We start from the raw sequence: 23,691 nt of genomic DNA, 5'->3' as shown, positions 1-23,691 counted from the left end.
CATATGTTCACACAAAAACTTGTACATAAATGTTCACAGCAGCATTATTCATAATAGCCAAAAGGTGGAAGCAACCCAAGCGTCCATCAAAGGATGAATGGATAAACAAAATGTAGTATGCTCAATCAATGGAATATTCTTCCACCACAGTAAGGAATGAAGTACCGACACATGCTACAACATGGATGAACTTTAAAAGCATCATGCTAAGTGAAAAAAGCCAGACATAAAAGATCATATATTATATGATTTCATTCATATGAAAGTTCAGAATAAGGAACTCTATAGAGACAAAAAGTAGATTAGTGGTTGCTTAGTGCTTGAGAGAGGGGTGGTAACTAAAGTTTACATGTTTTCTTTTGGAGGTAATGAAAATGTTGTAAAATTGATTGTGGTGGCAGTTGCACATATACGTGAATATACTAAAAACTATTAAATGCACAAGTTATGTGGGCATCTGTATCTCAATAAAGCTGTTTTTTAAAAAAAGAAATGAAAGTGCAAAGTGTGTTTAGGGAAAAGCATAGAGATTTCGGAATAAGAGCTTTCTCCAGGGGTGTATTGGGAGATAAGCAGAGAAGATGTGATGGAGCACGATGAATTCCAGTCTAACAAGTTTCAGCTTAAACTTTAATGGAGGGGTGGACATTACAGGTGTCTGATTACAGGAGTGGTTTGTTGAAAGTTATATTTTAGGAAAATAAATTTAACGGCGGCGTGTTCCAGGTGGGAGGAGGAGCAGGGAGATGCGTTTGTAGCTGCCACAGTACTAGTTGTATGAGTTAGATAGGGCTGCACCTATGGCTCTGAAATTTTTAATCAGCATTTTTTTTTTCCCTCAAAAGCCAACTTTTCCTTCAGTGGTGATCACTGTGTAGGGAGATGTCTGATGGCTGCATAACCCATGTCCAGTGGGACTTAGAGATTGTCTCTCGTTGTCTTCCCCAGGGAGGAATCATGGGCATTGAGATCTACTGGGACTGCAACCTGGACAGATGGTTCCATCACTGCCGTCCAAAATACAGTTTCCGTCGCCTTGACGACAAGACTGCCAAGGAATCCTTGTACCCTGGCTACAACTTCAGGTAACAGTGCTCCAGGTCAGACTTGCCCAGTGACTGGCCACCCTTGGATCCCCAGGGACATTCCAGGCCTGGCTGAATTGTATCCCCAGCAGCCAGCAAGACTAGTTTTGGTTCCCAAGGCAACAAGAGGAATGTAAAAGACTTCCTCTAAGAGCTAGGCAGTGACTGAATTTTTGTATGAATTATTAAAGAATTGCACACTCTTTGTAAGATAAAAACAAAACTTGGGAAACAGAGAAAAGCATAGAGAAGAGGATAAAAATCACCCATAATTCCTCTATCCTGAGATAATTGAAGATAACCCTCTGGTGAATGTTCCTTCGTCTAACCAATTGTTTTGTGAGGCTTATATGAGATCATATCACATATATAGTTTGGTATTCTGGGGGGGGGGGTTTCATATGCCAGGTCACTCAAAATTCTTTGTGACCATCACATTAATTATCATCGTATTCCATTGTGAGTGTAATGATAACGTTAGCTACAACTTAGGGAGGGTATTCTATATACCAGGCATTTATATCACCATCACTAAACCTCACAACCACCCTGGAAGGTAGATATTAGTGTCCTGGGGAAAGCTGAGAAAGGTGAAATGATCTCCCCTAGACCCACAGCTAACAGTATGAAGCTCCATAATCCTAACCTAGATCACTAAGACCTTAAAACACACCCTTTCCCTTCCATCTCATAATTTTCTCACCATTCCGCCATTATTGGATAGTTGCGGTATTTCTGATTTTTCTTTATAAATAACTCTGTAGTGTATATCTCTGTACATATATCTTTGTTTGAATCCCAGATTATTTCCTTAGGATAAGTTTCTAGAAGCAGAATTATTGGATCAAAGGTTATGAGCATTTTACCATATGCTTTCAGGTTTTAAAAATACTCTGTGGCTATATTTTTCATTTCTCGGATTTATATTCAGTTCTTTTTCAAAGCCACCTATTACTGTTTCAGTGAGATCCATTCTTAGCTTATGGATCCTACTCCTTTTGTCCAATCTACTGAATAACCCCTTTCACACTGAACTGTAGCAACGTGGATGGGATTTCTCTTTGTGGGGCTTTGGAATATTTGTTGGTGGACTTCGGCAGAAATGATCTTGTGCAAAGTTTTGCGTGTGCCATGGGATATGGAGACATTCTTCTGGGGTGATAATTTAATTTTGTAGTTGTTCCTGCCAGGACTGTATGGCATCTATCAATTACAAACCAGTTTTTAGTTTAATTTCTTGGTGCTGGGTGTCTTCACTCCACTAGAAGTATCCCATCCCTGCTTCCTTGCTAAGTAGGGCATCTGCAGCCTCAGCTCCTTTCCCAAGAAGTATGTTAAGACTCTAGCTGCTCAGATACAAATCTGATCTGGTACTCCTAGGGTTCACGTGGCTTTAGTCCCCACTTACCACTCATCTCTAGCACCTGCCCTTCCTTGTTTTGAGCTCAATAATATATTGATATGACTTTAAAAAATACTTTATCTTGCACTTCTTTGTGTAAGTGCAGTGGGGTGGGAGGTGGTAGTAGAGGTGGTGAGGCAGCCTGCCATCTTGATTAGAAATCCTTTTGGTGAGAACATTTTTAAAAAATAAATTTATTTATTTTTGGTTGCGTTGGGTCTTCGTTGTGGTGCACGGACTTTTCATTGTTGTGGCTTCTCTTGTTGCAGAGCATGGGCTCTAGGCACGTGGGCTTTAGGAGTTGTGGCTCGCGGGCTCTAGAGCGCAGGCTCGGTAGCTGTGGCACACGGGTTTAGTTGCTCCGCGGCATGTGGGATCTTCCCAGACCAGGGCTCGAACCATGTCCCCTACATTGGCAGGCGGATTCTTAACCACCGTGCCACCAGGGAAGCCCAGTAAGAACATCTTAAAGACTCCTGATACCTTGGGTAACATTGCTTCCTCACTGCAGTTTTGTCTAATTTTTAAGGTTCTTTGTAGTACATCGCCTATGCTTCTAGCTTCTGGACTTCAACCCTATGAATTCACTAGAATTCTGGTTCATTTTCACTCTTGAGCTGGCTAGTGCTGGTTTTGTGCTGATCTATTCTTGTTTTGATGCTCTGCACAGTTCAGTCCTCTGCTCCTGACTTTTTCCCATTGGTGATCTTGTGCCCCTAACTTAGTTTCCATGTTACCTCCTACGTCTGGATAATATTTTCAGCCTGTCCCTACAACACGGGGCCAGCAGTAATTTGGCCTCTCAGTTTGAGGCTTATAACACAGTCTCCATGACCTTTCATTTCCTGTGGGAGCCAGGCAGGGGTTCTGTGACTGTAATTATGGCTGGTCATTTTGTGCTCTGGTTCCAGACACAAAGCAGGCTTTTGCTGTTTCCTTTTCAGAGAGAGTTGCTGAGTATATCCCTCAGTTATACAATTTGCTTAAGAAGCTGGTAGGATGTTGATACTGGCATTCTTCATTCATTAAATATATATGGAAGAAAAAAATATTTGTTGCCCCAATGGGTATACATTGGTAAACAAAATAGACAAGTTACTGCTTAGCATATATCCTTATAGGACATGACTATACATATAAGACAAAAATATAATTAAAAAACTCCAAGTCAACATCATTAGTCACCAGGGAAATGCAAATTTAAACCACAATGAAATATAATGACATGCCCACCAGAATGATGAAAATTAAAAACACTGGAAATTCCAAAGGTTGGCAAGGAGGAGGGACAACTGGAATTCTCCTACTTTCCTGGTGGGAGTGTAAAATGGTACAACCACATTAGAGAATTGTTGGGAAGTTTCCTATAAAGGTAAACATACATCTATCCTCTAAGCCAGAAATCCCACTCTTAGGTATTTACCCAAGAGAAAGGAAACATATCTCCACAAAAAGATTTGTACATGAATGTTCACAGCATCCTTACTCATAATAGGCAAAACCCAGAAAGAACCCAAATGTGCAATAACAGGTGAATGGAGACATAAATTGTGATATATTTATATAATAAAACACTACTTAACATAAATAAAAATGGAAGAAATTACTGATACACACATCAACATAGATGAATCCCACAGACGTTACGTTGAGTGAAAGAAGCCAGACCTGAACGAGTACATTCTATAATGCCATTTATATGAAGTACAAGAACAGGCAAACTTATCTGTGATGATAAAAGATAGAACAATGGCTGCTGGGCTGGGGTTTGGGGGTAGGAAGGAGAAGTAGGAACCAATTGGAAGGGAGCACAAGAGTTTTCTGGGGTAATGGAATGTTCTAGATGTTGGTAGGGATCTAGGTTACATAGAGTATTCATTTGTCAAAACTCATTGAATTGAACCCTTAGGACTTGTGCATTTTATTATTATATGTTAGTTATGCCTCAATAGAACAAACAAATCCAACAAAACCATTTCAGATGATGATAAATACTTCAAAGAAAATCAAACAAGATAGTGTGATGGGGGTGTGGGGAAATGCAACCAGAAAAGGCCTCTCCAAGCACAGGATAGGACCCCCATAGGCATCATGCACTTTCCTGAGGACTGAGCTTTCCTAGTTAAGAGAAACTGCACACATAGGAGTCCATGTTAGGGAATCAACTTGCAAACATATTAGCTTTTCTGAATACTTTTAGTACTAATGGTCTGGACCAGTGGTTCTCAAAGTGCGGGTCCCCATATCAGCATCATGTGGTATCCTGTTAGAAATGCAACTTCTCAGGCTCTACCACAGACCTACTGAATCAGACACTCCGGGGACTGTCTTCATAAGCCTTCCAGGTTATTCTAATGCAAACTTAAGTTTGAGAATCACTAATCTAGACCCTCGATACTCAAATGTGATCCTGGAACCAGCAACATGGGCCTCACCTGGGAGCTTGTTATGATGTACAATCTCAGCCCCCACTCTCAATTTACTGAGTCAAAATCTGCATCTTAAGATTCCCAGGAGACTCATGTGCACATTAAAATCTGAGAAGCACTGGTCTAGACTATATTTTCTAGCATCCCAAATATACTTCCTTCTTAGATGATTCATCTGACTATATTTTCTTTCTACAACCAGGTTGCTAGCTGCCTGGGAGAATGAATAAAATAAAGTGTCTACTTAATCTGAGCATGCAAGTACAGGCCAAAGTACACGTGCACGTGCAAACACACACACACACATTCACTGCTTCCTAACCCTTCTGCTAGCACTCTTATTGAGTTCTGGAGGGGTCCACTTAAGCAAATGGCTCTATTTATATTTTATTTAAAGCAGCATCATTAACTGGCAAGCAGGCTTCAAATTTTGTTTTTGATTTTGTTTTTGGCCTGCAGAATGTTCTGAAAGTTGAGACATTCTATGTAAAAATATGGACTTCCTACTTTTTTTGAAAATTAAACTATTTGAAAAAAATCAACCCATTTGACAACACTGGCTTCATATTCCACAGGGAGCACTCAGCTAGAGCTGAGTATCAGTGGTTCCCCTTAGAAAGGCCATGTGGCTCTTGGTTTGCCATGGTCCTCACCACTCCTTATTGCCTCTTACCTGACTGCATCACTCATTTCTGTTATCTGGCCCCTATAGGCATTTGAGTTTGAGACCCTTGGCTAAAGGCTGGCTGAGATCAAGATGTAAGAGGATTTTGCCTTCTCGGGGTCAGTGGAATTCCATCCAGGGCCCTGAAACTAGCTCCTAGTTTAGGTAATGTTTTGATCATTCCCAGCTGCTCTACTGAATAGGCTTGTGGCCATTAGCAAAAAGAGAGGCCTGGATCAGTGGTCCCCGACTGCCCTCACAGGCTGTTTTTACAGCAATCAGCGGACGCATGCAGGGCAATGTACCAATCAGGTGTTATCAAATGTTCTTCAAGTCACTGAGCTAAGCCTAAGAATATTAGCTCCTGGAGAGATCTGAGCTTTCTGAAGAACTGGTTGTGATGTTAATATTCTTTTAGAACAAAGTTTTAGAGCATTGGTTCTCTGGAATAAGCACAAGAAGAAATCTTTAGCCAAAAATAAAATGTCAAGATCTGACAGGTAACTGGACAAGTTATTGTCAAATAGCCACACAAAAGGGAAGGAAGTTAGAGGTTATATGAGGTTTATGAGAAAATATAAATTTCTAAAACATAGGAAGTTGAAGGAATTGATCACGTTGCAGAATTTTGTCCTTTACCAAAAGATCCATGGCAAAAGATCCTTTTTCAATTATTCAGTTTATTTACAAGATGTGTAAAGCAGGGAAGACCCACACAGAATAGAATGCCTGATGTGCTTCTCTGCTTCTCAGAATGGGTGTGCGTGTGTATTCATTTCCTATGGCCGCTATAACAAATTACCACAAACTTGATGGCTTTAAACAACAGAAATTTATCTCTCACAATTCTGGAGGCCAGAAGTCCAAAATCAAGGTGTCAGCAGGGACATACTCCCTCTAAAGTCTCTAAGGGAGGATCTTTCCTTGCCTATTCTAGCTTTTGCTGGCTCTAGGTGGTCCTTAACTTGTGGCTGCATCCCTCCAGTATCTGCCTCCATCTTTACATGACATTCTCCTCTGTGTTTCTGTTTCAACTCTCCCTTTCCTTTTTCTTATAAGGATACAGCCATTGGATTTAAGACCCACCCTAAATCCAGGACGATCTCATCTTGAGATCCTTAACTCATTTACATCTGCAAAGATCCTATTTCCAAATAAGGTCACATTCACAGGTGCAGGGGTTAGGCACTTGGACTTATCTTTTTGGGGGGCCATTATTCAACCCACTACAGAGTGTAAAAACATCCTTGCCCAGGGCCTGGTGTTCTGAGTGTGGCCCACTGATCACCTGCATCAGAACCACCTGGTACCTTTCCTGGAAATACAGATTCCTAGAAACACCTCACACCTTTTGAAACCACCCTTTGGGGGTGAGGCCCAGGAATCTGCCTTTTGAACACACTTCCCAAGTGATTCTTGCCCTCAGTTTGAGACCCACTGTACAAAGACGCTGAAAGCAGAAATTCAAGTATTTACTATACAATGTTAACCTTCCAGCAAAACAGCTTGCATAGAGAGATAATGCAACCCTGGGGCATGGAGTGGTGATGCATGCTTGCTTTGTATTTTAAAAAACAAATCAATTAATAGAGCAGAAGAAAGTACTGTCATGGAGTGAGAACAATCAGATGCAAAGAAACTGAAACCCCTTTGGCCAAAAACAGGCACTGAAGCGCCTGAGAATATCTAACTGATCTCAATGTCAGATCGTAAGTTTAAAAAGCATAAGAATTTCAGATGTTCCAAACTATATTTTGGCAGAGCATCTGTTTTCTCTTTTCTTCTCTCCCCACACCTGTAAATAGATTATGAATTAATAACTCAAAGAAAATATATGTCCTTACCTAAAAACAGCCACCAAAAGTGGTAAGAGGGAGGGTCAGATTTAAAAGTTTTGTGAGGCCTGTGGCTTAAGCCTTCCTAATTATTCATGAAAAACAAAACATGACACTTTCCCTGACTGTAGCACTGATGAGGGCTGCATATTTTGGGTGACTGTGATTTGTGCCCAGGTCCTAATTTATAAAGGTGACTGAGTAGTAACACAGAGAAGTCAATGCCCTTGAAAGAAGAATTTCCCGAGAGGTGGGGCACACCAGGTCACACAGGGCCACAGGGAGAAGCACCAGGTTTGGTCAGGGGTTAGCAGGAGAAAGGGGAAAGCACAGCCCAGAGCCTTTACTGTGTTTTCTGTGGGAAAGGAAAGGCAGGGCAAGGGAAACAGCTTAGGATTGGCTAGTTTGAGTAATGTTGGTGGGCTCTGGGCTACAGGGGTTGTCTCTGGTTGTCTGGTACCTGGCCCTGGGCAAGTTAGAGCAGGGGAAATGTTGGCTGGGTGTGTGAAAGTTAGATACAGAAGGTGGCTGGAGATATGGACTCAGGATTGGTCAGAGGGTTTGTAACATGATTTTCACATACTTGCAAAAGCTGGATGGCAGGGGGCATGTAAACAACATTGCCTGCTAGTTTGGCCCTGGTGATAATGGATGCCAAACAGACAAACATAGAATCTTAAGAAAACACAGAGCAGATTGCTGAGGGGCACCTGTTCCCAATCCATTCATTAGTATCTAAGATTCACCCTCCCCCTCTTTGTTCTAGAAGCTAAACTTTTCCCTCTTAGAGAATGATCAGAGTGCTTGAAGTTATTTTTTTAAATTTCTCTTGTTGTTAACCCTGTATTGGTTAAAAATTGTTCATTTTAATCTTAAACTAAAACACAGACTTTCCATCATCCTGTGATGCTAGAAGTAGAGAAGGTGACGTGGAGAAGTGGTGCCTTGGTTCAAGGTGAAGAGACAGAGAATTTCATGGGTTTGGATTGTGTTCTTTCCTTTGCCAACCAAAGCAGAGCTAGAAGACGGACAAAGAAGACTAGATCGGCTACTGGTTCGGTTTTTCTTTTCATAAAATACCAGCACTTCCAGAGAGATCTTTATAAATATGTATCCTTTTCCTCCTACAGATATGCCAAGTACTATAAGGAAAATAATACCGAAAAGCGGACCCTGATAAAAGCCTTTGGGATCCGTTTTGACATCCTGGTTTTTGGCACCGTAAGTCTCTTCTCGCTTTCAGCCACTGGCATCTCCGTTCCTATGACTGTGTCTTAATTATTGCTGTAGTGTCTCAAAGGGTGAATGTTTTGGTCATAGTCGTTAGCTGGCACTGTGCATCTTGCATGTGGGATCAGAGACGGGGAAGAAATGTTCTTGTTCTTGGACAAGTCATCTAATGAGTACAAGAGTGGGCTTGGGGAGAAAACCTAATACTCAATTTTCAATATACTCTGATGCTTAAAAAAGAGAGAGAAAGAAATCCCTCTGCAAAATACTTTGTAAGGAATCCAATTCAAATGGGCTTAGGAAAAAAGAAGACTTTTTTTTTTTTAGTTCACATAACTGAAAAATCCAGAGGCAATTTTCAGGCTTCAGGCAGCATGAATCCAGATGTCTTAACAACATCATCAGGAACCTGCCTCCCTCCATCTCTTACATTTGTTCTCCTCTGTTTTGGTGTCATTCACAGCGGGTCATCTTATGCAGTGGTGTCAGCAGCTACTTATACCTTAGCAATTTAGCAACCTCAGTGAAAAGAGAACATCTCAGCAAAAGCCTCAGCAGATGCCACTGGCTTTGACTGGCCCAATATGGGCCAGATGCTCACTGCTGAACTGTGACCAGGGTCACTCGCAATGGCTGGTCTTACATCAGCCCTGAACCAGCCCCTTCCCCGCAAACTACATGGACTGAGTATGGACACAGATGGTTCTCCAAAGGAAAACGGGCATGCTGTCTCCAGAAGGAGGGGATGCTGGGTATGCAAAAATCAACAGATGCCCACATACCTTGTCTGACAGCGTATTATTTATGTAACATGGTGATAAGCAGCACAAGAATCGATGAGATATAGTGAGAGGAGAGGACACAAAGACACTGAGAATAAAAACCACAGGGACATCTATGGGAAGAGTTTGTGCAGACATTCCTTCCCTCTGTTTCCAAAGTAATCTCAAATCACTTTTAGGGAAAGCTCTTTTGAAACCCTCACCTTGAATGGAATAAAAAACTTTCAATGGTTCTCCTCTCAGTGTGTGAGTTCCAGTGCTTATTTGTTTAAAACATCCATGTTTTCAAGCACATCCTGAAAGGCAGAAGAAGGAGGAATGGGATTCATATTTTGTCTCCTTAATCTTTGTTGCCGTGAACACTTTGAATGCATCTGTCAAATTCACGGCACTAGACTCCCTCCTCTGCTGGAACTTACAATTACATGTTAGAGCAAAAGAGCATTGCTCTGAATTTCAACCGGGTAACCTTTTGTATTCTGTTTCCAGGGAGGAAAATTTGACATTATTCAGCTGATCGTGTACATCGGTTCAAACCTCTCTTACTTTGGTTTGGTAAGGGATTCTCTTTCTCACATTTTATGAAAATGATTTGGCAAAAGGAAGTTTCACTGACATGGTGCTTGTCTGGGTTTTTCCCAGGCCACTGTGTTCATTGACTTTCTCATCAACACTTACTCGAATAAATGCTGTCGATCCCGTATTTATCCCTTTTGCAAGTGCTGTGAACCCTGTGCAGTCAATGAATACTACTACAGGAAGAAGTGTGAATCCATTGTGGAGCCAAAGCAGGTAAGGCTTGCTGTGTCTATGGGATGTTAAAACACCTGTATGGCCCATTGGACCACGGAGAAGTTTGCAAAAATAAGGCCAAGGGCTTCCCTGGTGGCGCAGTGGTTGAGAGTCTGCCTGCCGATGCAGGGGACACAGGTTCATGCCCCGGTCCGGGAAGATCCCATGTGCCGCGAAGCGGCTGGGCCCGTGAGCCATGGCCGCTGAGCCTGCGCGTCCAGAGCCTGTGCTCCGCAGCGGGAGAGGCCACAACAGTGAGAGGCCCGCGTACCGCAAAATAAATAAATAAATAAATAATAAGGCCAAAATCATAGGTGTAATCAATCCCATGGTGGATAATTCTCTGAACTCTACCCCAATCCACCATCTCTCAGATGAATCCTTTAGTTTTAGTGAAGAATAGACACAAAAATGGAGAAGCAAGATATAGGGAAAACAAATTTTTATGTTCCAGGATTTGTCAGTTTTGTCAGATTTATTAAATTGGTTGTGTAAGAAAAGTATAATGACTTTGGAGAACAATTTGTAAATCTAGTAACATTTAAATGGGACATACTTTATAGCCTGGCATTTCCACTTCTCTATACCTGCCTTAGAGAAACACTCACATGGGTACCCACGTAGTACACATGTACCAGATGTCCATCACAGTGCTGTCTGTGACAGTGAAGGGGAGCATCTGCCCAAATGTCCAATAGGTGAATGGTGATATAAACTATGATAAATCCATAGTAAGGAAGGCCTGGTACCAGTTTTTAAAAATGAGGTAGATTATAATAAAAGCAAACGTTTACATAGCATTTCCAGTGCTACGTATACATTAACTCACTGAATCCTCACACAACCCTACAGGTAGGTTTATGGGATTATGATTATTAGCAGAACTCTAGATAGGTGTTATTATTATCTCTTTCTATAGATGAGGAAATTGAGGCACAGGAAGGTTAAATAATTTGCCCAAAGTCATACAGTTAGTAAGTGGCAGAGCTGAAATTCCAACTCAGGCAGGCTGGTTTCAGAATCCATGTTTATAACCACTATGTTACAGGTACTGGCATGAGCAAATATCCAAGACATTTGTTGACAGGAAAAAAGCAAACTATGGAACAATATATATGGTATGATATATAGGTTAAAAAGCAACAATACACATAAACTAATTCTATGTTTTTTCTACATGTATATTATATATGTCCATTTATATACACACACATATAGATTCTGTATATTTTCTACATGTATTATACACACACACATATAAATGTGTGTGGGGAGGTAATATACGTATAAAAAAAGGTGCTGGACACTCATAAAAGTGATAACAGTGGGGGCTTCCCTGGTGGTGCAGTGGTTGAGAGTCTGCCTGCCGATGCAGGGGACATGGGTTCGTGCCCCGGTCCAGGAAGATCCCACATGCCCCAGAGCGGCTGGGCCCGTGAGCCATGGCCGCTGAGCCTGCGTGTCCGGAGCCCATGCTCCACAACGGGAGAGGCCACAACAGCGAGAGGCCCGCGTACCACAAAAAAAAAAAAAAGTGATAACAGTGATTGCTTCTGGAAAGGAGCCTAGGATGGGGGAGTGGTCAGAGTGGTCAAATTTTAGTTCACCTGTATGGTTTTGATTTGATTAATTTGGAATTTACTACATTGACTCCATGATTTCCTCCAATCAAAGAGAAATCTCTGGTATTTAAAAACAACAGAGGGTTTCTTTCTTTTATCCAAGAACATTGCTGTCCTTTTTTAGCAGCTGAATGCACAATTCATTGTTCATTGTACATGTATTTGCAATTAAAGTAAAAGTTCATCTTTGCAACTAAAATTAATCACCATTTCATGGCCCAAGATGGGATGAAATTTAATGAAAATATAAATAATTTAAGATTCAATAGTATAACTTTCTGGAGATATTCAACCTAGAGTAACTGAAATTGAGGGAACACAACAAAGGAATTTTACATAGCACTTGGGGGACCTACAGATATTAGGCAGTAAGCTGTGGATACTCTAAATCTACAAATTAAGGTGCTTGGGGATCAATTTCTGATTTACCTTTAGACTCGGAATCATTCTTTCTTTGTTAGCAAGAGTTTTTGGTTAGCTTGTGTAACAGGTTGTCATTTGGAAATAGGAATAACTGTTGCCTTTAGATATGTTCAGATATGCAATTCGTGATAATTCTGAACTAAAGTTGGTAACATTTTAATCTTTATTTCCTAGACATTAAAATATGTGTCCTTTGTGGATGAACCCCACATTAGGATGGTAAACCAAAGGCTACTTGAGAGAAGTCTGCAAGATGTTGAAGGTGAAGAAGTGCCAGTAAGTTATTTCGTCATTTTTTTCTTCTCGGTCACGCCACGCAGCATGCAGGATCTTAGTTCCCCAATCAGGGATCGAACCCGTGTCCCCTGCAGTGGAAGCGCAGAGTCCTAACCACTGGACCGCCAGCAAATTCCTGTAGTCTTTTTTTCTTTTTTAAGAGAAAACTTCCTATTTTATTTATTTATTTATTTATTTACTTTTGGCTGCATTGGGTCTTCCTTGCTGCGTGCTGGCTTTCTCTAGTTGCGGCGAGCGGGGGCTGCTCTTCGTTGCGGTGCATGGCCTTCTCATTGTGGTGGCTTCTCCTGCTGCAGAGCACGGGCTCTAGGCACACGGGCCTCAGTAGTTGCGGCACACGGGCTTAGTTGCTCCGCGGCATGTGGGATCCTCCCAGACCAGGGCTCGAACCCGTGTCCCCTGCACTGGCAGGCAGATTCCTAACCATTGCACCACCAGGGAAGCCCAAAACTTACTATTAAATATAAATATATCTAGAAATGTGTATAAATCACAATTGATGACAAAGTAAACCACATGTAACAAGCACCCAGATTTAAAAAGTGACTATTACTAGCAGAAGTCCCTTTTATGCCTCCAAATTACTACCTTCCCTTAAAAGTAGTCATTATCCTGTATTCACGGTTAGTTTTACCTCTTCTAGAATATTTTTATTTAAAAATTATTTTTATAATTTTTAAAAAATTTTAATCCTATAGTATGTATTCATTACATACTCTGTTGAGTGTCTGGCTTCCTTCCCTCAATATTATTTTTGTGAGAGTCATCCATGATGTTGTGTATAGCAATGGTTCATTCTCGTTGTATAATTTCCATTTTATAAACATTCAATTTATTTATCCATTCTATTGTTGAATGAACTACCTATTTGGGTAGTTTCCACTTTGGGGTTCATGCCAATGATGCTGCTACAGTAAACGTATGGCACCTAAGAGTGGAACTGCTAAGTCATAAGGCAGGTGTGTGTTCAGCTTTAGTAGATACCACCTAACAGTTCTCTGAAGTGGGTGTTCATTTTTTTTTTTTGCGGTACGCAGGCCTCTCACTGTTGTGGCCTCTCCTGTTGCGGAGCACAGGCTCCAGACGCGCAGACTCAGTGGCCATGGCTCACGGGCCCAGCTGCTCCGTGGCATGTGGGAGCTTCCCCGACCCAGGCACAAACCCATGTCCCCTGGCATCAGCAGGTGGACTCCCAACCACTGCGCCACCAGGGAAGCCCTGAAGTGGTGTTCTAATTCACATTCCCCCCATCAGTTTTGGCTGCTGGACATCTTCACTAACTGCGTTAGTTTTCTACAGCTGTCATAATAAATGACCACAAACTAGGTAACTTGGAACAACAGAAATTTATTCTCTCACAGTTCTGGAGGCCAGAATTCTGAAATCAAAGTCTGAAATCGAGGTGTCAGCAGGGCTGTACTCCCTTTGAAGGCTCTAGGGGAGGTTCCTTTCTTGCTTCTTCCAGCTCCAGGAGCTTATTGCACCTGTTAGGATGTCCAGTACAATACTGAATAGAAGTGATAAGACCAAGCATCTTTATCTCATTCCCTATGTCAGAAAGAAAGTTTTTTACTTCACTATAGTACTTGCTGTAGGTCTTTTTATTTTTTCCGGCCTCATCCCACGTCTTGCGGGATCCTAGTTCCCAGACCACGGATTGAACCCGGCCCACCACAGTGAGAGTGCCACGTCCTAACCACCGGACCACCAGGGAAGTCCCTGCTGTAGGTTTTTAAAGAATGCTCTATCAGATTAAGAAAATTCCCCTCTGCTCCTAGTTTACTAAGAATTTTTATCATGAATGGATACTGAATTTTAAAATAACGTGTTTTTTCTGCTTCTTTGCAAATAATCAATGAGTTTTCTTTTCTTCTGTCATGTGGTGCATTACACTGATTGGGTTTCAAATATTAAGCCAACCTTGCAGGAATCTGCAATAACATCAGTTTGAGTGCGATGTATGATTCTTTGTATTTACTGCTGGATTCAATTCCCTAATATTTAAGAATTCTACATCTCTTCTTGAGAGAGTCTGGCCAAAATTTTTCCACTCTTGTAATGTTTTTACCAGATCTGGGTATAAAGTAAACTCCTGTGTGTTGGGGTGGGTGTGGTAATATACACATAACCTAAAATTTACCATTTTAATCATTTTAAAGTGTGAAGTTCAGGGACTTCCCTGGTGGTCCAGTGGTTGGGACTCCGTGTTCCCAATGTGGGGGTCCCGGGTTTGATCCCTGGTCGGGGAGATGTATCCCACATGCTGCAACTGGAAGAGCCCACATGCCGCAACTAAAGATCCTGCATGCTGCAGCGAGGATCCTGTGCACAGCAGCGAGGATCCCGTGTGCTGCGGCTGGGAGCTGGCATAGCCAAATAAATAAATAAATACATAATTTTTTTAAAGAGGAAAAAAAATAAAGTGTACAGTTCAGTGACATTTAGTATATCCACAATGCTGTGCAACCATCACCACTATCTAGCTCCAGAGCCTTTTCACACCCCAAAAGGAAACCTTATATCCATTCAGCAGCCACTACTCACTCACTTCTCCCCAGCCCCTGGTGACCATTAATCTGCTTTCTGTAGATTTCTGTATACATGGATGTACCTATTCTGGACATTTCATGTAAATTGAGTCATACAATATTTGTCCTCTTATGTCTGGCTTCTTTCATTTAGCATAATGTCAAGGTTCCATCCATGTTTAGCTAAACATCCATGTTTAGCATTTGTCAGCACTTCTTTCCTTTTTATAGCTGAATAATAGTCCATTGTATGAACATAACATTTTTTTAATCCATTCATCCATTGACAGACACTTAGGTTATTTTCACCCTTTGGTTACTATAATAGTGCTGCTGTGAACATTCATGTACAAGAACCATTCAATTTTTTTTTTTTTTACGGTACGCGGGCCTCTCACCGCTGTGGCCCCTCCCACCGCGGAGCACAGGCTCCGGACGCGCAGGCTCAGCAGCCATGGCTCACGGGCCCAGCCGCTCCGCGGCATGTGGGATCCTCCCAGACCGGGGCACGAACCCGTGTCCCCTGCATGGGCAGGCGGACTCTCAACCACTGCGCCACCAGGGAAGCCCGAACCATTCAATTTTAATGTACTTAACTCAGACTTTCTTTGTCCGGTGAATGAAGGTATATGTCACAAAGAATAGACAAAAATGATGGCAATTATGGCAACTTCCACTGGAGGATAACAAATGGATTTTTTCAGAAAAGAGAGCATGGTGAGAAAGGAGAAAGTAGAGCTAAGTCAACAAATATTTACTGTCTACTATGTGTGGGCACTGTCCTAGGCATTGGGAATGCAGGCAGTAAACAAAGCAAACAGGGCCCCTGCTTTCATGTGGAAGAAGAATCATTAAGTAAACATATCAATTCGTAAGATCATTTCCTCATAACAAACATAGAACATCATTATGTGATAAGAGAATGACCTGGGAGGAGGGGAACTACCTAGATCAGGTGGTCAAGGCAAGAAGGTCTCTCCGAAGAGATATATGTATTGAGGCCTGGCTTTTCTGAATTTCACTTTCCAAATCTGTAATATGAAGATCAGAACACATATCTCACGAGGTTCTCCAAAAGCTTAAATGAGGCAGTGCTTGCAAAACACAGTCCTGATATATACATTTAATAAATGATAGCTACTAGTATTAATGTAATATTAAATGTAATTTTACAAGTTAATAATAAAGTTAAAGAACCTAGAACCCTAGGGGTTGTCAGTGCTGATGGGTTTGGAAACTTGCCTTTTTCAGAGACCCCCGATGGACTTCACAGACTTGTCCAGGCTGCCTCTGTCTCTTCATGAGCCACCCCCCATTCCTGGACAACCAGAGGCTATCCAGCTGCTCAGTGAAGGGGCAACCCCTAGATCCAGTGACTGCCCGAATTGGTGCCAGTGCGGAAAGTGCCTCCCATCCCAACTCCCTGAGAGACAAAGATACTTGGAGGAGCTGTGCTGTCGGAAAAAGCTGGGTGCCTGTATCACCACCTCAGAGCCGTTCAAGAAGCTTATCCTGTCCAGACATGTCCTGCAGTTCCTCCTGCACTACCAGGAGCCCTTGCTGGTGCTGGATGCAGATTCTACCAACAGCCAGCTGCGGCACTGTGCCTACAGGTGCTATACTACGTGGCGCTTTGGCTCCCAGGACCTGGCTGACTTTGCCATCCTGCCCAGCTGCTGCCGCTGGAGGATCCGGAGAGAGTTTCCCAAGAGGGAAGACCAGTACAGTGGCTTCAAGAGTCCTTACTGATGTGCTGAGCAGTCATATAACATTGCCTTTGCTTGCATCTTGAGCTTCACCTGCAAAGATGTGTGTCCAGATTTTCAGCCAAAGGGAAATGTGCTTTCCTCCTCCCCCAGCTCTGTTTGTGTCAGAGAGCAAAGTGACCGGGGTAAACAAACAGCAACTAAACTAGAATCCCTCAGCATGGACTGAGAGTCAAGAGATTCAGATTTATATCTCCATTCTATCCCTAGGAAGTTGTGTGATCCTAGGCCTTTAACCTCTGTACCTCAGTTGCCTTATTATCCAATCTATTGTTTCACAGGGATATTAGGAGAGCAAATTGAGACAGTGTACACAAACTCTCTTATTAACGCATAAAGAGCTACATGAATGTGAAGCAGCTCGTTTTGAGGTGAGACTAGGATAGTGTCCAACTATCAACAAACCCTTGGGTCCTGGTTAAAGAATGGGGAGGATTAAAAGTTTTGGCACAAATTTTTTGGCATTTGTCCTATAGGACCTGAGAGGTTATATCTCCTCCCCTTGTGTCTTGGCAGCTCTGATCACTTTATCCAATGATAAAGTGATGCTGTGTCAGGTTCAGGGTCTTGGTCTTAAGATGCTGTCAGCTTCCACTTCCTGTCCCTTGAAACTCTTGCTGTGAAGGAAGCAAGCTCCCATGTAAAAATCTGCCTATCCTGAGTCCACCCTGCTGTGAAGAAGCCCAAGCAGCCATGTGAAGAGGAGAGATGCCCCCAGCATTCAAGCCGTCCAAGCCCATGGGAGAGAAGAAGCCTTCAGATGATTCCAGATCCTGCTAACATATGACTGCAACTGCATCAGACAACCCAAGTGAGAGCTACCCAGTGAACCCACAGAACAAAAATTGTTATTTTAGGGCTTCCTTGGTGGCGCAGTGGTTGAGAGTCCGCCTGCTGATGCAGGGGACACGGGTTTGTGCCCCGGTCCGGGAAGATCCCACATGCCGCGGAGTGGCTGGGCCCGTGAGCCATGGCCGCTGAGCCTGCGCGTCCGGAACCTGTGCTCCGCAACAGGAGAGGCCACAACAGTGAGAGGCCCGCGTATCGCAAAAAAAAAAAAAAAAAAAAAAAAAAAGTGAATAGCAGGTTTTCGGATCCTCCTGCAGGATTTCCGTTTCAAGGTTTTGGCACTAGAACGGACTATTTCTTTTTTTTTTTTCGGACTATTTCTTAACGACAACTATTTTAAAGAATAAATAGAGAACATTATTCAAAATTGTGACTAATGAAGGATCTGTGAGTTGTTTTTTTTTTTTTTTTTTACGGTACGTGGGCCTCTCACTGTTGTGGTCTCTCCCGTTGTGGAGCACAGGCTCCGGACACGCAGGCTCAGCGGCCATGGCTCACGGGAACCCCCGGATCTGTGAGTTTTTAATACATATTCTAAGATTTACCATTTTGACACTTTTTAAAAGTCATCAGCTTTCTACTGTTTTAATGTAAGATAATATGAACAAAAACCTTCTTTTCTGGTCCCAGGATTTCATCTGGCTTTAAACTCAGGAATCAAGTTAACTGGGCCAGATTTAACTCTCATTTTTACTACCTTTCAGAGATATTTTTGAAAAGTGAATTATATATGACTTCTTCAGAAGTGAAATTTTTTACTCCAAGAATTCTATGTAACTGCTACAGATTTCCATTCTGATAGCCTCTGAGCCTTCATATGTTATTTTTTGATGCCTTCCCCCCTAGTGTGTTTCTATCACCTTGCGGAGACCCCAGATGGAGTCAGCATTTGGAATGACAAATAATCACTGGATCCACCTGTTGTTTTCACCTTTCCCAGATGCTCTGGGTGAGAAGGTGAGAGGGTGATGTGTTACATTAACTATGTGCAAAATGTCTGACACTTCCTACAACAGCATGCACCATATTTATATTCTTATTTTTGGTCTACAGTAGAAAATAGTGTCATCGCCAAAGGCATCCCAAGGAAAGTCACATTTTGTAAGATCTGTTTTTTGTACTTAAATCCATTCTCCTGTTATAGTAATTGCACAGTATTCACTGCTTCATCTCTGTACTGGAGATCTGCTTTCTTGTAACACTGCCTGATTTCATGTAGCATTGGTTATGGACTTGCATTCCTCTCTTTAGAAGGAACCATTTTTAAAACCCTTCCTAATTCTAGCTTGGCAATGTAGATGTCTTAACAGTTTTGATAATAAAAAAAAATAACGTGTAATTCGCGTTTACCGAAGTATTCCTTTTACTTTTTCTCAGAAGATCCCCAAATCAGTTAACTCATTCACTGACACATTCATTCAACATATACGCACTGAGGCACTTTGACATACAAAGATATGTTTTTAGTCTCTGCCCCCAGTTCCTAACACAGAGCTCCTAAATCCCCTGGAATTTAGAACTGTCTTGTGTTCTAATGAGGCCACTCTTGATGGGCTCCTGGATAACTTCAGGAAGGGAGCTGGTCACCAGAAAGACCAAGCCATGATTAGAAGCTTAGAACTTTCAGTCCTACCACCTTATCCTCTAGAGGGGGGAGGGGTTGGGAATTGAGTTAATAATCGATTTTGACTATGTGATAAAGCCTCCATAAAAATCCCTACACTGTGGGGTTAAGAAAGCTTCCATATTGATGAATACATCCACATTTCGGGAGGATGGTACACCCCCAACTCCACAAGGACAAAAGCTTCTGCACTCAGAACCCTTCTGGCCCTCACTCTATGTAACTCTTCATCTGGCTGTTCATCTGTATCTTTTAACATATCCTTTATAATAAATGGGTAAATGTGTTTCCCTGAGTTCTATGAGCCACTACAGCAAATTACTGAACCTGAAGAGGGGGTTATAGGAACCCCCAATTTATAACCAGTTGGTCAGAAGTACAGGTGACAACCCTGGACATGACTGGTGTCTGAAGTGGGGGACAATCTTGCAGGACTGAACCCTTAACCTGTGGGGTCTATGCTAACTCCAGGTAATTAATGTCATAATTGAATTGCAAGACACCCAGCTGGTGTCTGGAGAGTTGGAGAATTGGTTGGTGTGGGAAAACCCCATGCACATTTGGTGTCAGAAGTGTTATGAGTAGATTATAGGTAAACAGGAGTTTTCTTTTAGGCACTTACTAGAGATCAATGATAAATAAGGTTGCCACTCTCATGGAGATGTAAGGATATGGACATTAATCAAATAATTCAAACAAATATAAACTTATAACTTATGATGAGTATCATGATGAAGAAGGTAAAAGATGCTCTGAGAGCCTATAATAGGGGAACTTGACCTATTTGGGGAAATCAGAGAAATCTTCCCTGAGGAAGGAGCTCTTCAGCTGAAATTTGACAGATAAGTTCTAGATAACTATGTGAGTTGGGGAGGAAAGAGCATTCTAGGCCAAGATAATAGCATGTGCAAAGGTCCTGGGGCTGACAAAAAGCATAGAAGGTTTTCAGAATTTAAAGGAGACCTGTATGCCTGCTCCATAAATAGTATGGGGAAGTAAGGAATGAGATAAGACTGGACAGGCAGGGGTTGGACTGCATAGAGCCTTGAAGGTCATGGCAAGGAGTTTTGTCTTTATCTTAAGAAAGACCAATGGAGACTCAATGAAGGGTTTTAAGTAGGAGCCTGGTAAGATTATATTTCATTTTTAAAAGATCATTCTGATCGCCAAGAGTGGTGGTAGACATAGTTTTAATTTTCATTTCAGTCTTTCCCTACTCTGTGAAACACATGTCCCAGATTTACAGCAAAATGGACTGATTCTCTTTTCTCTCCTGCTCCTCCTCTCCCGGCAGTGAGAGCACCGAGTCCTAACCACTGGAACACCAGGGAATTCCCATTATGCCTTGATTTTTAGAATATCTCCTGTCCCAAGTTGGTGGAGATGAGAACACTCGTTGAGCTTTGGGTCAGGGTCAAGAATGTGCCAAATCTAGAGACAAGGGGCAGTCAACAGAGCCCACAGATGCATTCCATCCTGTGGAGTAAGGCCTAAAATCAAGGTCTAATATTACGTGCTGCCTTAACATCTGGTGAAATCAGGAAGGCCTAGTTTGGCTTAACTGCAAGTTTTTCTTCTTGGTCTGATTGAAAATGTCACCTAGTTAAACAACCTTCCTCATCAGATGGACCAGATGCAGTTTCTGCTGATCCCTGCATAGTGGATTTGCGTTCCCCACCAGGCCATGGAATTATCCAAAAGAGCCAACGACATTCTCCTGTGGGAACTACAGGACACCTCACCCTCCGGATACTACAAAGCAAGCTTGCCTCCCACTGCCTCTGGTTGTTCACTCTGTTCCTAAACGCTACCCCCATGTGACCCTGCAGGGCGTGTGGTGTCCTTCTTCCCTGTGCTGTGAGTATATGTGACCAATGAACTGCTGTCAATTTCAGCTGTCCAGTGCTGGGTGTCATATGTTCAGCCATCCCCATACCCCTAGGGTGGGAATCCCTCCCTTACCAATGCAGTGAAGAGGAGGTGATTAAGATACCCTTAGGGGCTTCCCTGGTGGCGCAGTGGTTGAGAGTCCACCTGCCGATGCAGGGGACACGGGTTCGTGCCCCGGTCCGGGAAGATCGCACATGCCGTGAAGCAGCTGGGCCCGTGAGCCATGGCCGATGAGCCTGCGCGTCTGGAGCCTGTGCTCCGCAACGGGAGAGGCCACAACAGTGAGAGGCCCGCGTACCGCCAAAAACAAAAAACAAAAATCAACAACAACAACAACAAAAGATACCCTTAAAGCCAGTTGTCCTAAAAAATTAGAGGCTTGGCTTCTGCGCAGTCACTGTCTGCACAAAGCCCTGTTTCTTAGAGCCCATGGGGAACTGGGACCACTACTCCCATTTATTCAAAGTAACCATTTGAGTGCACTGGGTGTGGTTACACTTTCTGCTACTTGTATGTTTCTCAACCCATACTCTAATCCAATGCAGTCATCATTCCAGGAATCCCTGAGGGTCCGCTGATTGAAATCCTTCTGCTCTCTCTCTTTTAAAAAAAATATTTATTTATTTATTTGGCTGCATCAGGTCTTAGTTGCGGCACACAGGATCTTCGTTGTGGCACGTGGGATCTTTAGTTGCAGCATGTGGGATCTAGTTCCCTGACCAAGGATCAAACCCGGGCCCCCTGCATTGGGAGTGTGGCTTCTTAGCCGCTGGACCACTAGGGGAGTCCCCTTCTCCTCTCTTTTGAATAGATGTAGACATCACTATCTTCTTTCACTTTTACTGTGATCTTTCAGTTTCCTCTTTTCCAGTCCCAAGAGGGTTATGAATCATGTTTCCAAAACAGATGATGATCTGTGGAAAGGATTTTGCATTTCTAACTTCCTTAGTTCTTGAATGAATTATGAGGGTCATATGTATGTGAGTCTTCAGGAATCAGAGGTGGAGGCCAACACTTGTCATTTTAATCAAATAATTACCATACTTGACAGGCTTCGATAAGAGCCTTAGGCAAGCCTTAGGCAAGGCTGTTGAGTATAGTAGGTTATGAGTTCTTTTATTTCCCCAAGGAAACAAGAAGCTCCTCAAAGGCAATGGGCTTGGTTCTGTGTGCCTGCATGCCTATTCCAGCACACTAGTGCAGTGGGGAAGAGCTGGGACACTGGAAACTGACCACCTGGCTTCAAATCCTAGCCCGCCCACTAATTAGCAGAGAGGCCTCAGTTTACCCAATTCTTAGAAAACTTAGTTGTATCTTTGTATCCAAGGGTTGTATTAAATATTAAATGTTCTAAGAGTAAATGTATGTGAAGCACTTAGCACACTGCCTGGCACAGAGTAAGCGGTCAATAAATGTTAGGTATTATTGGACTTCCTTGGTGGTACAGTGGTTAAGGACCCACCTGCCAATGCAGGGGACACGAGTTTGAGCCCTGGTCCGGGAAGATCCCACATGCCGTGGAGCAACTAAGTCTGTGCGCCACAACTACTGAGCCCGTGTGCTGCAACTACTGAAGCCCATGAACCTAGAGCCCGTGCTCCGTGACAAGAGAAGCCACTGCAGTGAGAAGTCCGCACACTGCAACAAAAAGTAGCCCCTGCTCGCCACAACTAGAGAAAGCCTGTGCGCAGCAACAAAGCCCAACACAGCCAAAAATAAATTAAAAAAAAAAAAGTGAGGTATTATTGTTATTTAAAGTGTTAACCATGTCTAACGATGCTGGCTATTATTGTTATTTGGACAGTGCCCAAGCATCACTCCTAAGCTCTAGGCCCATATATTTAACCATGTGTGGATGAATATTCTACTTAAGTAGTTTAGAGGCAACTCAAATAAGTACAGGGGAGAAATAACCATCTCTGCTTCCTCCACCCCCACCCACACGGGCTCTTCTGGAACTCCCAAGCTCGGTTAGTAGCACCACCTGCCATCAGCTCAGTTTCCCAAGTCAGAAATCCAAGGGACAGCCTCACCATCTCCCTTCTCTTCCTCCATTCCATCCAATCTCACCAATTCATTCAGCAAACATTTATTGAGCACCCTGGCACTGGGTAGGTGCCAGGATAAACAAATGAACCAGACAGGCTGTCCTGGAGGTTAGGTGAAGTGCAGAAGATGGGCAAGCAATGTGTAAAGGGATGAGTTGAGCACAGCCTGGGATAAAGGGTCTGAAAGAAATAAGCAATGCGCTGTGCTAAAAACAATGGAGTTATTTCTGACAGGGGTCAGGGATGGCCTCTCCAAGGAAGTGACATTTAAACTAGATCTGAATGTCAAGAAGGAACTGACCATGACGAGTTGGAGGCAGAACATTTCAGGCAGAGGGACGGCAAGCACAAAGCACTGAAGTGGGAAAGAAATGAGTGTGTTCCAAGAACTGTCAGATGGCCAGTGTGACTGGGACATTTACAAC

The 23,691-nt window shown here is 42.7% G+C and overlaps 1 protein-coding gene across 4 annotated transcripts in view; it reads left to right on the top strand.

The window, feature by feature from the left end:
- The window catches only part of P2RX7 (purinergic receptor P2X 7), a 51,976-nt gene extending 34,167 nt beyond the window's left edge, over window positions 1-17,809 (top strand). For all 4 annotated transcript variants that reach the window (XM_024758515.1, XM_024758516.1, XM_024758517.1 and 1 more), the window contains 6 exons: window positions 949-1,085; window positions 8,546-8,636; window positions 9,917-9,982; window positions 10,070-10,219; window positions 12,439-12,540; window positions 16,341-17,809. In XM_024758515.1, coding sequence (XP_024614283.1) covers window positions 949-1,085; window positions 8,546-8,636; window positions 9,917-9,982; window positions 10,070-10,219; window positions 12,439-12,540; window positions 16,341-16,838 — 1,044 coding nt within the window. In that variant the 3' untranslated portion in view covers window positions 16,839-17,809. The remainder of the gene's footprint in view (window positions 1-948; window positions 1,086-8,545; window positions 8,637-9,916; window positions 9,983-10,069; window positions 10,220-12,438; window positions 12,541-16,340) is intronic.
- Window positions 17,810-23,691: the final 5,882 nt, after the last annotated feature.

The sequence above is a fragment of the Neophocaena asiaeorientalis genome, unplaced genomic scaffold (genome assembly GCF_003031525.2).
Source record: "Neophocaena asiaeorientalis asiaeorientalis breed wild unplaced genomic scaffold, Neophocaena_asiaeorientalis_V1.1 scaffold77, whole genome shotgun sequence".
In the NCBI taxonomy this organism is placed as follows: Eukaryota; Metazoa; Chordata; class Mammalia; order Artiodactyla; family Phocoenidae; genus Neophocaena; species Neophocaena asiaeorientalis.
The sequence above is the reverse complement of the archived record's forward strand: the minus strand, read 5'-3'. Positions and strand labels throughout refer to the sequence as shown.